This window comes from Ptiloglossa arizonensis, chromosome 8 (assembly GCF_051014685.1).
Source record: "Ptiloglossa arizonensis isolate GNS036 chromosome 8, iyPtiAriz1_principal, whole genome shotgun sequence".
In the NCBI taxonomy this organism is placed as follows: domain Eukaryota; kingdom Metazoa; phylum Arthropoda; class Insecta; order Hymenoptera; family Colletidae; genus Ptiloglossa; species Ptiloglossa arizonensis.
The window spans coordinates 492,585-506,968 of record NC_135055.1 but is presented as its reverse complement, the minus strand read 5'-3'; the positions used below and the strand labels follow the sequence as shown (position 1 = coordinate 506,968).

Sequence of the window (14,384 nt, the reverse complement as noted above, 5' to 3'; positions counted from 1 at the left end):
GCAAATGTTTCGTCCCGATCAGGAGCGACAATTGTTGGAATAAAGCGGATTCGAATTGTCGGCCCTGATCGGTTGTGATTCGATGGGGTGCGCCGAACCGGGCGATCCAACCCGCGAGTAACGCGTGAGCTACCGTCTCGGCGGTAACATCTTCAACGGGGAACGCTTCCGGCCAGCGTGCGTAACGATCGATACATGTTACGCAGTATCGATACCCCCTTGACATCGGCAACGGCCCGATGATGTCCACGTGGACATGCTCAAAACGCCCCGACGGCGTATCAAATCTACCCGCCGGTGTAGACACGTGCCTACTGGTCTTCGCTCGTTGGCACGGCACGCACGCCTGTGCCCAGGTTCTACAATCCTTCCGGATACCTGGCCACACAAAACGCTGCGCTACTAGCCGCGCGGTCGCTTTCGCCCCGGGATGCGCGAGATCGTGGATGGAATCGAAGGCGCGTTTTCGAAACTCCCTCGTCACGAATGGTCGCAATGAGGGGGTCGTCGTGTCGCAGTACACCGCCGAACTCCCGTCGGAAAACGCAACTCGCTTCAGCGCGAGTGACGTGCTCGATTGTAGCAACGCCTGTAATTCTTCGTCTCGCTGTTGGGAGTCGGCGAGTTTCGCATAGTCGAGGGCCCGGGAAATCTGCGCGACCCGTGACAAAGCGTCGGCCACGACGTTGTCTTTCCCGGACACGTGCCGGATGTCGGTTGTAAATTGTCCGATAAAGTCTAAATAGCGGAACTGTCGGGGGGTATGTTTCCCCGGTTTTTGCGCGAACGCGAAGGTGATCGGTTTATGGTCGGTAAAGATCGTGAATACGCGGCCTTCCACCATATGCCGAAAGTACCTGACGGCTTTATACACCGCCAGAAGTTCCCGGTCATACGGACTGTACTTCCGTTCGGCCTGCGTTAGCTTTTTCGTGAAGAAAGCTAATGGTTGCCATCCGTCGCCCGATCGCTGCTGCAACGCAGCTCCCACCGTGAAATCGGAAGCATCTGTAAAAAGTGCCAAAGGCAACGAGACGTCGGGGTGCGCGAGCAATGCCGCCCGCGCGAGGCTGTCCTTACACCGTTCGAACGCTTCGATTCTGTCCGGCGACCAGTCGACGGGGGTTCGGCCCTTGACGTTACCCTGAAGGGCTGCGTTTAGGGGGGCCTGAATCTCTGCGGCGGCCGGCACGAAACGCCGGTAGAAGTTTAGCATGCCCAGGAATTGTCGCAGTTCTTTAACTGTCTCTGGGCGTGGGAAAGTTCGAATTGCTTCGACTTTTTGCGGCAACGGTCGTGTGCCGCTCTCGTTCACCGCGTATCCCAAGAACGTCACTTCCGGCGCACCAAAAACGCACTTCGCGCAATTCACGAGCACTCCGTACTCGCTCAATCGTCTGAAAAGTTCGCGTAAATGATGTTCGTGCTCTTCGACCGAGCTCGATGCCACGAGAATGTCGTCGATGTAAACGTAGCACCAATCGAGTCCGCGTAACACCTCGTCCATAAAGCGCTGGAATGTCTGGGCCGCGTTTCGTAGACCGAACGACATCCAAGGGAACTCGAACAGCCCGAAAGGTGTAGTGATGGCGGTTTTAGGGATATCGTCCGGGTTCACTGGGATTTGGTTGTACGCCCGCACTAAATCTATCGTCGAGAACAACGTCTTGCCGGCCAGACATTGCGCAAAATCCTCGACGTGAGGCACCGGGTATTTATCCGGGATTGTTCTTGCGTTCAACGCCCGGTAGTCTCCGCACGGTCGCCATTCGTCGTTCTTCTTCGGGACCAGGTGCAGGGCCGACGACCAGCAACTTTCGGAACGGCGCGCCGTTCCGTCCCTCACCATGGCCTCGAACTCCGCTTTGGCGATTCGCAGTTTGTCGGGAGCGAGGCGTCGCGGTTTACAAGACACTGGTGGACCCGGTGTGATCCTGATGTAGTGGCACGTCTCGTGTCTCGTCGTGCGGTGTCCTCCCGATGGTCGCGTGACGTCCGGGAACTCGGCAAGGATCGTATGGAATCTAGATTCCCCGGATATCGCTTTTACGCTTCCCGCTCGATTTTCGACCACGCGTCCCCCCGTCGATAACGTGGTTAACGCGTCCACCAGTTTTTTTGCTCGCAGGTCGACGAGGAGGTTGAAAAAGTTTAAAAAATCGACGCCTATGATCGGGGTTGTAACGTCGGCAATGACGAATCGCCACGTGAAATCCCGTCTCAGCCCCAGGTTTAGACGGAACGTGACGTAACCGTAGGTCCGGATCGTCGAACCGTTCGCCGCGTATAGCTCGTACGTCGTCTTTTCGTGCACCCCCTTCGCCCGCGACCGCGGAAACACGCACAAATCCGATCCGGTGTCCACCATAAAAATTGTTCTGGTCATTCGATCCGTCACGAACAAGCGGCTTGTAGTCGGCACGCGATCGCTTGCCGCCATTAACGATCGGCCCGATTGTTTTCCGCCACATGATTGCACGGCTGGCGGCATCTTCTCGCTGCGGTACCGAACATCCAATGGTACCAGCACCGGCCGTCCTCGGGGGGAGGCGAGGCATTATAGTCGCGCGACCTCGAAGGGCTCCGTCGGGCGTCACGCGACGGCGGGCGCGAGTGGCGGTAATCGTCTCTGCTGACGCGGAGGGCCGCGATCTCACGGCGTAGCTCGGCCAACTCCGCGTGGATCCCGTCGGGTGCGGTCGACGCGGCGGTGACCTGGGGACCCGGTGTCACCTCTGCCACGGCGTCGGCGAGAGAAGCGAGCTCGGACAAACTTTCCTTCTTTTGTGATACCAACACCGATTGGATGTTCCGGGGGAGGCGCCCCAGCCACAGTGTCCTCAAAAATTCGTTCGACACCGTGTCGCCCGCAAGGTTTTGTAACCGGCGCAGGAAAGTCGATGGCTTCCGGTCGCCGATTTCCTCGTGCTCCAGGAGCGTGCGGATCTTCTGCTCCCTGGTGTCCGAGAGGCGTCGGATCAGTTCCGCTTTTAACGTATCGTACATGTTCTGCGTTGGCGGGTCGCTGATGATGTCGTTCACCAGGTCGGCGTACTGGTTCTCCAGATGCGCGCTTACGTAATGGTACTTGGTGGAATCCTGGGTGATTCCAGCCAGCACGAATTGCGACTCCAGCTGCCGGAACCATGTTTCTGGGTTCTTTTCCCAAAACGGCGGGACGCGAATCGCGACGCGTGCTACCGTGACGTCCTGCGGAAGGTCCGTCATCGCTGCCGCTGGCCTTCTCCCAATTCCACACCAATTCTTTCACGATCACTCACGTCGGGGTCACCAATTATGTGGGTAATCGGGAGAAAGGAAAGTACGCTAATTCTTTCGTTCACTGGCTTTATTGCGGATTCGGTCGTATCGCGTGGTCGTGTCGGTCGGGTCGAAGATCGGTCGAAGACTGGCTCCTCGGGGCTCGTCCCCGTCCCTTCTTTCTCCGACCATTCTTTAGGGCCCCGTTTATCGCCAGGCGACGATTGACAATTTTCGTGGCCAGCTTCGTTGCTGCGTTTTGTTTATCTCAAGAGGCGACGGTCTGGCGGCGTGCTCGAGCACGGGCCGCCACAGTTTGACCGTTTCTTTCTTCATTTCTCCGTTTCCTTCTTCGTTTCTCCGTTTCTTTCTTCGTTACTCCATTTACTTCCACGTTTCTCCGTTTCTTTCTTCGTTTCTCCGTTTCTTTCTCCGTTTCTCCGTTTCTTTCTTCCTTTCTCCGTTTCTTTCTTCGCTTCTCCATTTATTTCCCCGTTTCTCCATTTCTTTCTTCCTTTCTCCGTTTCTTTCTTCGCTTCTCCATTTATTTCACCGTTTCTCCGTTTCTTTCATCGTTTCTTCGTTTCTCCGTTTCTTTCTTCGTTTCTCCGTTTATATCTTCGTTTCTCCATTTATTTCTCCGTTTCTTTCTTTATTTCTCCGTTTCTTTCTCCGTTTCTCCGCTTCTTTCTTCGTTTCTCCGTTTCTTTGTTCGTTGCTCCGTTTCTTTGTTCGTTTCTCCGTTTCTTTGTTCGTTTCTCCGTTTCTTTGTTCGTTTCTCCGTTTCTTTCTTCGTTTCTCCATTTATTTCTCCGTTTCTCCGTTTCTTTCTTCGTTTCTCCGTTTCTTTCATCGTTTCTCCGTTTCTTTCTTCGTTTCTCCGTTTCTTTCTTTATTTCTCCGTTTCTTTCTCCGTTTCTCCATTTATTTCTCCGTTTATCCGTTTCTTTCATCGTTTCTTCGTTTCTCCGTTTCTTTCTTCGTTTCTCCGTTTATATCTTCGTTTCTCCGTTTCTTTCTTCGTTTCTCCGTTTCCTTCTACGTTTCTCCGCTTCTTTCATCGTTTCTCCATTTATTTCTACGTTTCTACGTTTCTTTCTTCGTTTCTCCGTTTCTTTCTTCGTTTCTCCGTTTCTTTCTTCGTTTCTCCGTTTCTTTCTCCGTTTCTCGGTTTATTTCTTCGTTTCTCCATTTATTTCTCCGATTCTCCGTTTCTCCGTTTCTTTCTTCCTTTCTCCGTTTCTTTCTTCGTTTCTCCGTTTCTTTCTCCGTTTCTCCGTTTCTTTCTTCGTTTCTCCGTTCCTTTCTTCGTTTCTCCGTTTCTTTCTTCGTTTCTCCGTTTCTTTCTTCGTTTCTCCGTTTCTTTCTTCCTTTCTCCGTTTCTTTCTTCGCTTCTCCATTTATTTCTCCGTTTCTCCGTTTCCTTCTTCCTTTCTCCGTTTCTTTCTTCGCTTCTCCATTTATTTCTCCGTTTCTCCGTTTCTTTCATCGTTTCTTCGTTTCTCCGTTTCTTTCTTCGTTTCTCCGTTTATATCTTCGTTTCTCCATTTATTTCTCCGTTTCTTTCTTTATTTCTCCGTTTCTTTCTCCGTTTCTCCGCTTCTTTCTTCGTTTCTCCGTTTCTTTGTTCGTTTCTCCGTTCGTTTGATCGTTTCTCCGTTTCTTTCTCCGTTTCTCGGTTTATTTCTTCGTTTCTCCATTTATTTCTCCGATTCTCCGTTTCTCCGTTTCTTTCTTCCTTTCTCCGTTTCTTTCTTCGTTTGTCCGTTTCTTTCTCCGTTCCTCCGTTACTTTCTTCGTTTCTCCGTTTCTTTCTTTGTTTCTCCGTTTCTTTCTTCGTTTCTCCGTTTCTTTCTTCGTTTCTCCGTTTCTTTCTTTGTTTCTCCGTTTCTTTCTTCGTTTCTCCGTTTATTTCTTCGTTTCTCCATTTATTTCTCCGTTTCTTTCTTTATTTCTCCGTTTCTTTCTCCGTTTCTCCGCTTCTTTCTTCGTTTCTCCGTTTCTTTGTTCGTTGCTCCGTTTCTTTGTTCGTTTCTCCGTTTCTTTGTTCGTTTCTCCGTTTCTTTCTTCGTTTCTCCGTTTCTTTCTTCGTTTCTCCATTTATTTCTCCGTTTCTCCGTTTCTTTCTTCGTTTCTCCGTTTCTTTCTTCGTTTCTCCGTTTCTTTCTTCGTTTCTCCGTTTCTTTCTTTATTTCTCCGTTTCCTTCTCCGTTTCTCCATTTATTTCTCCGTTTATCCGTTTCTTTCATCGTTTCTTCGTTTCTCCGTTTCTTTCTTCGTTTCTCCGTTTATTTCTTCGTTTCTTCGTTTCATTCTTCGTTACTCTGTTTCTTTCTTCGTTTCTCCGTTTCTTTCTTTGTTTCTCCGTTTTTTTCTTCGTTTCTCCGTTTATTTGTTCGTTTCTCCATTTACTTCTCCGTTTCTCCATTTATTTCTCCGATTCTCCGTTTCTTTCTTCGTTACTCCGTTTCTTTTTTCGTTTCTCCGTTTCTTTCTTCGTTTCTCCGTTTCTTTCTGCGTTTCTCCGTTTATTTCTTCGTTTCGCCATTTATTTCTCCGTTTCTCCGTTTCTTTCTTCGTTTCTCCGTTTCTTTCTTCGTTTCTCCGTTTCTTTCTTCGTTTCTCCGTTTCTTTCTTTATTTCTCCGTTTCCTTCTCCGTTTCTCCATTTATTTCTCCGTTTATCCGTTTCTTTCATCGTTTCTTCGTTTCTCCGTTTCTTTCTTCGTTTCTCCGTTTATTTCTTCGTTTCTTCGTTTCATTCTTCGTTACTCTGTTTCTTTCTTCGTTTCTCCGTTTCTTTCTTTGTTTCTCCGTTTTTTTCTTCGTTTCTCCGTTCATTTGTTCGTTTCTCCATTTACTTCTCCGTTTCTCCATTTATTTCTCCGATTCTCCGTTTCTTTCTTCGTTACTCCGTTTCTTTTTTCGTTTCTCCGTTTCTTTCTTCGTTTCTCCGTTTCTTTCTGCGTTTCTCCGTTTATTTCTTCGTTTCGCCATTTATTTCTCCGTTTCTCCGTTTCTTTCTTCGTTTCTCCGTTTCTTTCTTCGCTTCTCCATTTATTTCTCCGTTTCTTTCTTCGTTTCTCCGTTTCTTTGTTCGTTTCTCCGTTTCTTTGTTCGTTTCTCCTTTTCTTTGTGCGTTTCTCCGTTTCTTTGTTCGTTTCTCCGTATCTTTGTTCGTTACTCCGTTTCTTTCTCCGTTTCTCCGTTTCTTTCTTCGTTTCTCCGTTTCTTTCTCCGTTTCTCCGTTTCTTTCTTCTTTTCTCCGTTTCTTTCTTTGTTTCTCCGTTTCTTTCTTCGTTTCTCCGTTTATTTCTTCGTTTCTCCATTTACTTCTCCGTTTCTTCGTTTCTTTCTTCGTTTCTCCGACTCGTTCTTCGTTTCTCCGTTTCTTTGTCCGTTTCTCCGTTTCTTTCTTCGTATCTCTGTTTCTTTCTTCGTTTCTCCGTTTCTTTCTTCGTTTCTCCGTTTCTTTCTTCGTTTCTCCGTTTCTTTCTTTGTTTCTCCGTTTCTTTCTTTGTTTCTCCGTTTCTTTGTTCGTTTCTCCGTTTCTTTCTTCGTTTCTCCGTTTCTTTGTTCGTTTCTCCGTTTCTTTCTTCGTTTCTCCGTTTATTTCTTCGTTTCTCCATTTATTTCTCCGTTTCTTCGTTTCTTTCTTCGTTTCTCCGACTCGTTCTTCGTTTCTCCGTTTATTTCTCGGTATCTCCGCTTCTTTCTCCGTTTCTCCGTTTCTTTCTTCGTTTCTCCGTTTATTTCTTCGTTTCTCTATTTATTTCTCCGTTTCTCCGTTTCTTTCTTCGTTTCTCCGTATCTTTCTTCGTTTCTCCGTTTCTTTGTTCGTTTCTCCGTTTCTTTCTTCGTTTCTCCGTTTCTTTGTTCGTTTCTCCGTTTCTTTCTTCGTTTCTCCGTTTCTTTCTTCGTTTCTTCGTTTCCTTGTTCGTTTCTCCGTTTCTTTCTTCGTTTCTCCATTTATTTCTCCGTTTCATTCTTCGTTTCTCCGTTTATTTCTTCGTTTCTCCATTTATTTCTCCGTTTCTTCGTTTCTTTCTTCGTTTCTCCGTTTCTTTCTTCGCTTCTCCGTTTATTTCTCCGTTTCTCCGTTTCTTTCTTCGTTTCTCCGTTTCTTTGTTCGTTTCTCCGTTTCTTTGTTCGTTTCTCCGTTTCTTTGTTCGTTTCTCCGTTTCTTTGTTCGTTTCTCCGTTTCTTTCTCCGTTTCTCGGTTTTTTTCTTCGTTTCTCCATTTATTTCTCCGATTCTCCGTTTCTCCGTTTCTTTCTCCGTTTCTCCGTTTCTTTCTCCGTTTCTCCGTTTCTTTCTTCTTTTCTCCGTTTCTTTCTTTGTTTCTCCGTTTCTTTCTTCGTTTCGCCGTTTATTTCTTCGTTTCTCCATTTATTTCTCCGTTTCTTCGTTTCTTTCTTCGTTTCTCCGTTTATTTCTTCGTTTCTCCATTTATTTCTCCGTTTCTCCGTTTCTTTCTTCGTTTCTCCGTTTCTTTCTTCGTTTCTCCGTTTCTTTCTTCGTTTCTCCGTTCCTATCATCGTTTCTCCGTTTCATTCTTCGTTTCTCCGTTTCTTTCTCCGTTTCTCGGTTTATTTCTTCGTTTCTCCATTTATTTCTCCGATTCTCCGTTTCTCCGTTTCTTTCTTCGTTTCTCCGTTTCTTTCTCCGTTTCTCCGTTTCTTTCTTCGTTTCTCCGTTTCTTTCTTTGTTTCTCCGTTTCTTTCTTCGTTTCTCCGTTTATTTCTTCGTTTCTCCATTTATTTCTCCGTTTCTTCGTTTCTTTCTCCGTTTCTCCGTTTCTTTCTTCGTGTCTCCGTTTCTTTCTTCGTTACTCCGTTTCTTTTTTCGTTTCTCCGTGTCTTTCTTCGTTTCTCCGTATCTTTCTTCGTTTCTCCGTTTCTTTGTTCGTTTCTCCGTTTCTTTCATCGTTTCTCCGTTTCCTTGTTCGATTCTGCGTTTATTTCTTCGTTTCTCCGTTTCCTTGTTCGATTCTCCGTTTATTTCTTCGTTTCTCTATTTATTTCTCCGTTTCTCCGTTTCTTTCTTCGTTTCCCCGTTTCTTTCTTCGTTTCTCCGTTTCATTCTTCGTTTCTCCGTATCTTTCTTCGTTTCTCCGTTTCTTTCTTCATTTCTCCGTTTCTTTCTTCGTTTCTCCGTTTCTTTCTCCGTTTCTCCGTTTCTTTCTTCGATTCTCCGTTTCTTTCTTCGTTTCTCTGTTTCTTTCTTCGTTTCTCCGTTTCTTTCTTCCTTTCACCGTTTCTTTCTTCGTTTCTCCATTTCTTTCTACGTTTCTTTCTTCGTTTCTCCGTTTATTTCTTCGTTTCTCCGTTTCTTTCGTCGTTTCTCCGTTTCTTTTATCGTTTCTCCGTTTCTTTGTCCGTTTCTCCGTTTCTTTCTCCGTTTCTCGGTTTATTTCTTCGTTTCTCCATTTATTTCTCCGATTCTCCGTTTCTCCGTTTCGTTCTTCATTTCTCCGTTTCTTTCTTCGTTTCTCCGTTTCTTTCTTCGTTTCTCCGTTTCTTTCTCCCTTTCTCCGTTTCTTTCTTCATTTCTCCGTTTCTTTCTTCGTTTCTCCGTTTCTTTCTCCGTTTCTCCGTTTCTTTCTTCGTTTCTCCGTTTCTTTCTTTGTTTGTCCGTTTCTTTCTTCGTTTCTCCGTTTATTTCTTCGTTTCTCCATTTATTTCTCCGTTTCTCAGTTTCTTTCTTCGTTTCTCCGTTTCTTTCTTCGTTTCTCCGTTTCTTTCTTCGTTTCTCCGTTTCTCCGTTTCTTTCTTCGTTTCTCCGTTTCTTTCTTCGTTTCTCCGTTCTTTCTTCGTTTCTCCGTTTATTTCTTCGTTTCTCCATTTATTTCTCCGATTCTCCGTTTCTTTCTTCGTTACTCCGTTTCTTTTTTCGTTTCTCCGTTTCTTTGTTCGTTTCTCCTTTTCTTTGTGCGTTTCTCCGTTTCTTTGTTCGTTTCTCCGTATCTTTGTTCGTTACTCCGTTTCTTTCTCCGTTTCTCGGTTTTTTTCTTCGTTTCTCCATTTATTTCTCCGATTCTCCGTTTCTGCGTTTCTTTCTTCGTTTCTCCGTTTCTTTCTCCGTTTCTCCGTTTCTTTCTTCGTTTCTTCGTTTCTTTCTTTGTTTCTCCGTTTCTTCGTCGTTTCTCCGTTTATTTCTTCGTTTCTCCATTTATTTCTCCGTTTCTTCGTTTCTTTCTTCGTTTCTCCGTTTCTTTCTTCGTTTCTCCATTTATTTCTCCGTTTCTCCGTTTCTTTCTTCGTTTCTCCATTTCTTTCTTCGCTTCTCCATTTATTTCTCCGTTTCTCCGTTTCTTTCTTCGTTTCTCCGTTTCTTTCTTCGTTTCTCCGTTTCTTTCTCCGTTTCTCCGTTTCTTTCTTCTTTTCTCCGTTTCTTTCTTTGTTTCTCCGTTTCTTTCTTCGTTTCTCCGTTTATTTCTTCGTTTCTCCATTTACTTCTCCGTTTCTTCGTTTCTTTCTTCGTTTCTCCGACTCGTTCTTCGTTTCTCCGTTTCTCCGTTTCTTTCTTCGTATCTCTGTTTCTTTCTTCGTTTCTCCGTTTCTTTCTTCGTTTCTCCGTTTCTTTCTTCGTTTCTCCGTTTCTTTCTTTGTTTCTCCGTTTCTTTCTTTGTTTCTCCGTTTCTTTGTTCGTTTCTCCGTTTCTTTCTTCGTTTCTCCGTTTCTTTGTTCGTTTCTCCATTTCTTTCTTCGTTTCTCCGTTTATTTCTTCGTTTCTCCATTTATTTCTCCGTTTCTTCGTTTCTTTCTTCGTTTCTCCGACTCGTTCTTCGTTTCTCCGTTTATTTCTCGGTATCTCCGCTTCTTTCTCCGTTTCTCCGTTTCTTTCTTCGTTTCTCCGTTTATTTCTTCGTTTCTCTATTTATTTCTCCGTTTCTCCGTTTCTTTCTTCGTTTCTCCGTATCTCTCTTCGTTTCTCCGTTTCTTTGTTCGTTTCTCCGTTTCTTTCTTCGTTTCTCCGTTTCTTTGTTCGTTTCTCCGTTTCTTTCTTCGTTTCTCCGTTTATTTCTTCGTTTCTCCATTTATTTCTCCGTTTCTTCGTTTCTTTCTTCGTTTCTCCGTTTCTTTCTTCGTTTCTCCATTTATTTCTCCGTTTCTCCGTTTCTTTCTTCGTTTCTCCGTTTCTTTCTTCGCTTCTCCATTTATTTCTCCGTTTCTCCGTTTCTTTCTTCGTTTCTCTGTTTCTTTCTTCGTTTCTCCGTTTCTTTGTTCGTTTCTCCGTTTCTTTGTTCGTTTCTCCGTTTCTTTCTCCGTTTCTCGGTTTTTTTCTTCGTTTCTCCATTTATTTCTCCGATTCTCCGTTTTTCCGTTTCTTTCTCCGCTTCTCCGTTTCTTTCTCCGTTTCTCCGTTTCTTTCTTCTTTTCTCCGTTTCTTTCTTTGTTTCTCCGTTTCTTTCTTCGTTTCTCCGTTTATTTCTTCGTTTCTCCATTTATTTCTCCGTTTCTTCGTTTCTTTCTTCGTTTCTCCGACTCTTTCTTCGTTTCTCCGTTTCTTTGTCCGTTTCTCCGTTTCTTTCTTCGTATCTCTGTTTCTTTGTTCGTTTCTCCGTTTCTTTGTTCGTTTCTCCGTTTCTTTGTTCGTTTCTCCGTTTCTTTCTCCGTTTCTCGGTTTATTTCTTCGTTTCTCCATTTATTTCTCCGATTCTCCGTTTCTCCGTTTCTTTCCTCGTTTCTCCGTTTCTTTCTCCGTTTCCCCGTTTCTTTCTTCGTTTCTCCGTTTCTTTCTTTGTTTCTCCGTTTCTTTCTTCGTTTCTCCGTTTATTTCTTCGTTTCTCCATTTATTTCTCCGTTTCTTCGTTTCTTTCTTCGTTCCTCCGTTTCTTTTTTCGTTTCTCCATTTATTTCTCCGTTTCTCCGTTTCTTTCATCGTTTCTTCGTTTCTCCGTTTCTTTCTTCGTTTCTCCGTTTCATCCTTCGTTTCTCCGCTTCTTTCTTCGTTTCTCCGTTTCTTTGTTCGTTGCTCCGTTTCTTTGTTCGTTTCTCCGTTTCTTTCTTTGTTTCTCCATTTATTTCTCCGTTTCTCCGTTTCTTTCTTCGTTTCTCCGTTTCTTTCTTCGTTTCTCCGTTTCTTTCTTTGTTTCTCCGTTTCTTTCTTCGTTTCTCCGTTTATTTCTTCGTTTCTCCATTTATTTCTCCGATTCTCCGTTTCTTTCTTCGTTTCTCCGTTTCTTTCTTCATTTCTCCGTTTCTTTCTTTGTTTCTCCGTTTTTTTCTTCGTTTCTCCGTTTATTTGTTCGTTTCTCCATTTACTTCTCCGTTTCTCCGTTTATTTCTCCGATTCTCCGTTTCTCCGTTTCTTTCTTCAATTCTCCGTTTCTTTCTTCGTTTCTCCGTTTCCTTCTCCGTTTCTCCGTTTCGTTCTCCGTTTCTCCGTTTCTTTCTTCGTTTCTCCGTTTCTTTCTTTGTTTCTCCGTTTCTTTCTTCGTTTCTCCGTTTATTTCTTCGTTTCTCCATTTATTTCTCCGTTTCTCCGTTTCTTTCTTCGTTTCTCCGTTTCTTTCTTCGTTTCTCCGTTTCTTTCTTCGTTTCTCCGTTCCTATCTTCGCGTCTCCGTTTCATTCTTCGTTTCTCCGTTTCTTTCTCCGTTTCTCGGTTTATTTCTTCGTTTCTCCATTTATTTCTCCGTTTCTTCGTTTGTTTCTTCGTTTCTCCGTTTCTTTCTTCGTTTCTCCATTTATTTCTCCGTTTCTCCGTTTCTTTCATCGTTTCTTCGTTTCTCCGTTTCTTTCTTCGTTTCTCCGTTTCTATCTTCGTTTCTATATTTATTTCTCCGTTTCTTTCTTCGTTTCTCCGTTTCATCCTTCGTTTCTCCGTTTCTTTCTTCGTTTCTCCGTTTCTTTGTTGGTTTCTCCGTTTCTTTCTTTATTTCTCCGTTTCTTTCTCCGTTTCTCCGCTTCTTTCTTCGTTTCTCCGTTTATTTCTTCGTTTCTTCGTTTCTTTCTCCGTTACTCCGATTCTTTCTTCGTTTCTCCGTTTCTTTCTTCGTTTCTCCCTATCCTTGTTCGTTTCTCCGTTTATTTCTTCGTTTCTTTCTTCCTTACTGCGTTTCTTTCTTCGTTTCTCCGTTTCGTTCTTCGTTTCTCCGTTTCTTTCTTCCTTTCTCCGTTTATTTCTTCGTTTCGCCATTTATTTCTCGGTAACTCCGCTTCTTTCTCCGTTTCTCCGTTTCTTTCTTCGTTTCTCCGTTTATATCTTCGTTTCGCCATTTATTTCTCCGTTTCTCCGTTTCTTTCTTCGTTTCTCCGTTTCTTTCTTCGTTTCTCCGTTTCTTTCTTCGTTTCTCCGTTTATTTCTTCGTTTCTCCATTTATTTATCCGTTTCTCCGTTTCTTTCTTCGTTTCTCCTTTTCTTTGTTCGTTTCTCCGTTTCTTTCTTCGTATCTCCGTTTCTTTCTTCGTTTCTCCGTTTCTTTCTTCGTTTCTCCGTTTCCTTCTTCGTTTCTCCGCTTCTTTCTTCGTTTCTCCATTTATTTCTACGTTTCTACGTTTCTTTCTTCGTTTCTCCGTTTCTTTCTTCGTTTCTCCGTTTCTTTCGTCGTTTCTCCGTTTCTTTCATCGTTTCTCCGTTTCTTTGTTCGTTTCTCCGTTCCTTTGATCGTTTCTCCGTTTCTTTCTTCGTTTCTCCGTTTCTTTGTTCGTTTCTCCGTTTCTTTCTCCGTTTCTCGGTTTATTTCTTCGTTTCTCCATTTATTTCTCCGATTCTCCGTTTCTCCGTTTCTTTCTTCCATTCACCGTTTCTTTCTTCGTTTCTCCGTTTCTTTCTCCGTTTCTCCGTTTCTTTCTTCGTTTCTCCGTTTCGTTCTTCGTTTCTCCGTTTCTTTCTTCCTTTCTCCGTTTATTTCTTCGTTTCGCCATTTATTTCTCGGTATCTCCGCTTCTTTCTCCGTTTCTCCGTTTCTTTCTTCGTTTCTCCGTTTATTTCTTCGTTTCTCTATTAATTTCTCCGTTTCTCCGTTTCTTTCTTCGTTTCTCCGTATCTTTCTTCGTTTCTCCGTTTCTTTCTTCGTTTCTCCGTTTCTTTGTTCGTTTCTCCGTTTCTTTCTTCGTTTCTCCGTTTATATCTTCGTTTCGCCATTTATTTCTCCGTTTCTCCGTTTCTTTCTTCGTTTCTCCGTTTCTTTCTTCGTTTCTCCGTTTCTTTCTTCGTTTCTCCGTTTATTTCTTCGTTTCTCCATTTATTTATCCGTTTCTCCGTTTCTTTCTTCGTTTCTCCTTTTCTTTGTTCGTTTCTCCGTTTCTTTCTTCGTTACTCCGTTTCTTTCTTCGTTTCTCCGTTTCTTTCTTCGTGTCTCCGTTTCTTTCTTCGTTTCTCCGTTTCTTTCTTCGTTTCTCCGTTTCCTTGTTCGATTCTCCGTTTATTTCTTCGTTTCTCTATTTATTTCTCCGTTTCTCCGTTTCTTTCTTCGTTTCTCCGTTTCTTTCTTCATTTCTCCGTTTCATTCTTCGTTTCTCCGTATCTTTCTTCGTTTCTCCGTTTCCTTGTTCGTTTCTCCGTTTCTTTCTTCGTTTCTCCGTTTCTTTCTTCATTTCTCCAATTATTTCTCCGTTTCATTCTTCGTTTCTTGGTTTCTTTCTCCGTTACTCCGTTTCTTTCTTCGTTTCTCGGATTCTTTCTTCGTGTCTCCGTTTCTTTCTTCGTTTCTCCGTTTCTTTCTTCGTTTCTCCGTTTCTTTCTTCGTTTCTCCGTTTCTTTCTTCGTTTCTCCGTTTCTTTCTTCGTTTCTCCGTTTCTTTCTTCGTTTCTCCGTTTCTTTCTTCGTTTCTCCGTTTCTTTCTTCGTTTCTCCGTCTCTTTGTTCGTTTCTCCGTTTCTTTCTTCGTTTCTTCGTTTCTTTCTTCGTTATTCCGTTTCTTTCTTCGTTTCTCCGTTTCTTTCTTCCTTTCTTCATTTCTATCTTCGTTTCTCAGTTTCTTTCTTCCTTTCTTCATTTCTTTCTTCGTTTCTCCGTTTCTTTCTTCGTTTCTCCATTTCTTTGTTCGTTTCTCCGTTTCTTTCTTCGTTTCTCCGTCTCTTTGTTCGTTTCTCCGTTTCTTTCTTCGTTTCTTCGTTTCTTTCTTCGTTACTCCGTTTCTATCTTCGTTTCTCCGTTTCTTTCTTCGTTACTCCGTT

At 43.8% G+C, this 14,384-nt stretch overlaps 1 protein-coding gene across 1 annotated transcript; it reads right to left on the bottom strand.

Annotated features, from left to right (window-relative positions):
- Positions 1–2,439: 2,439 nt before the first annotated feature.
- On the bottom strand, positions 2,440–3,228 carry LOC143150336 (uncharacterized). Its single transcript, XM_076318518.1, has one exon. It carries the CDS (start codon positions 3,226–3,228, stop codon positions 2,440–2,442), a length of 789 nt encoding a protein of 262 aa, XP_076174633.1.
- Between the last annotated feature and the right edge of the window lie 11,156 nt (positions 3,229–14,384).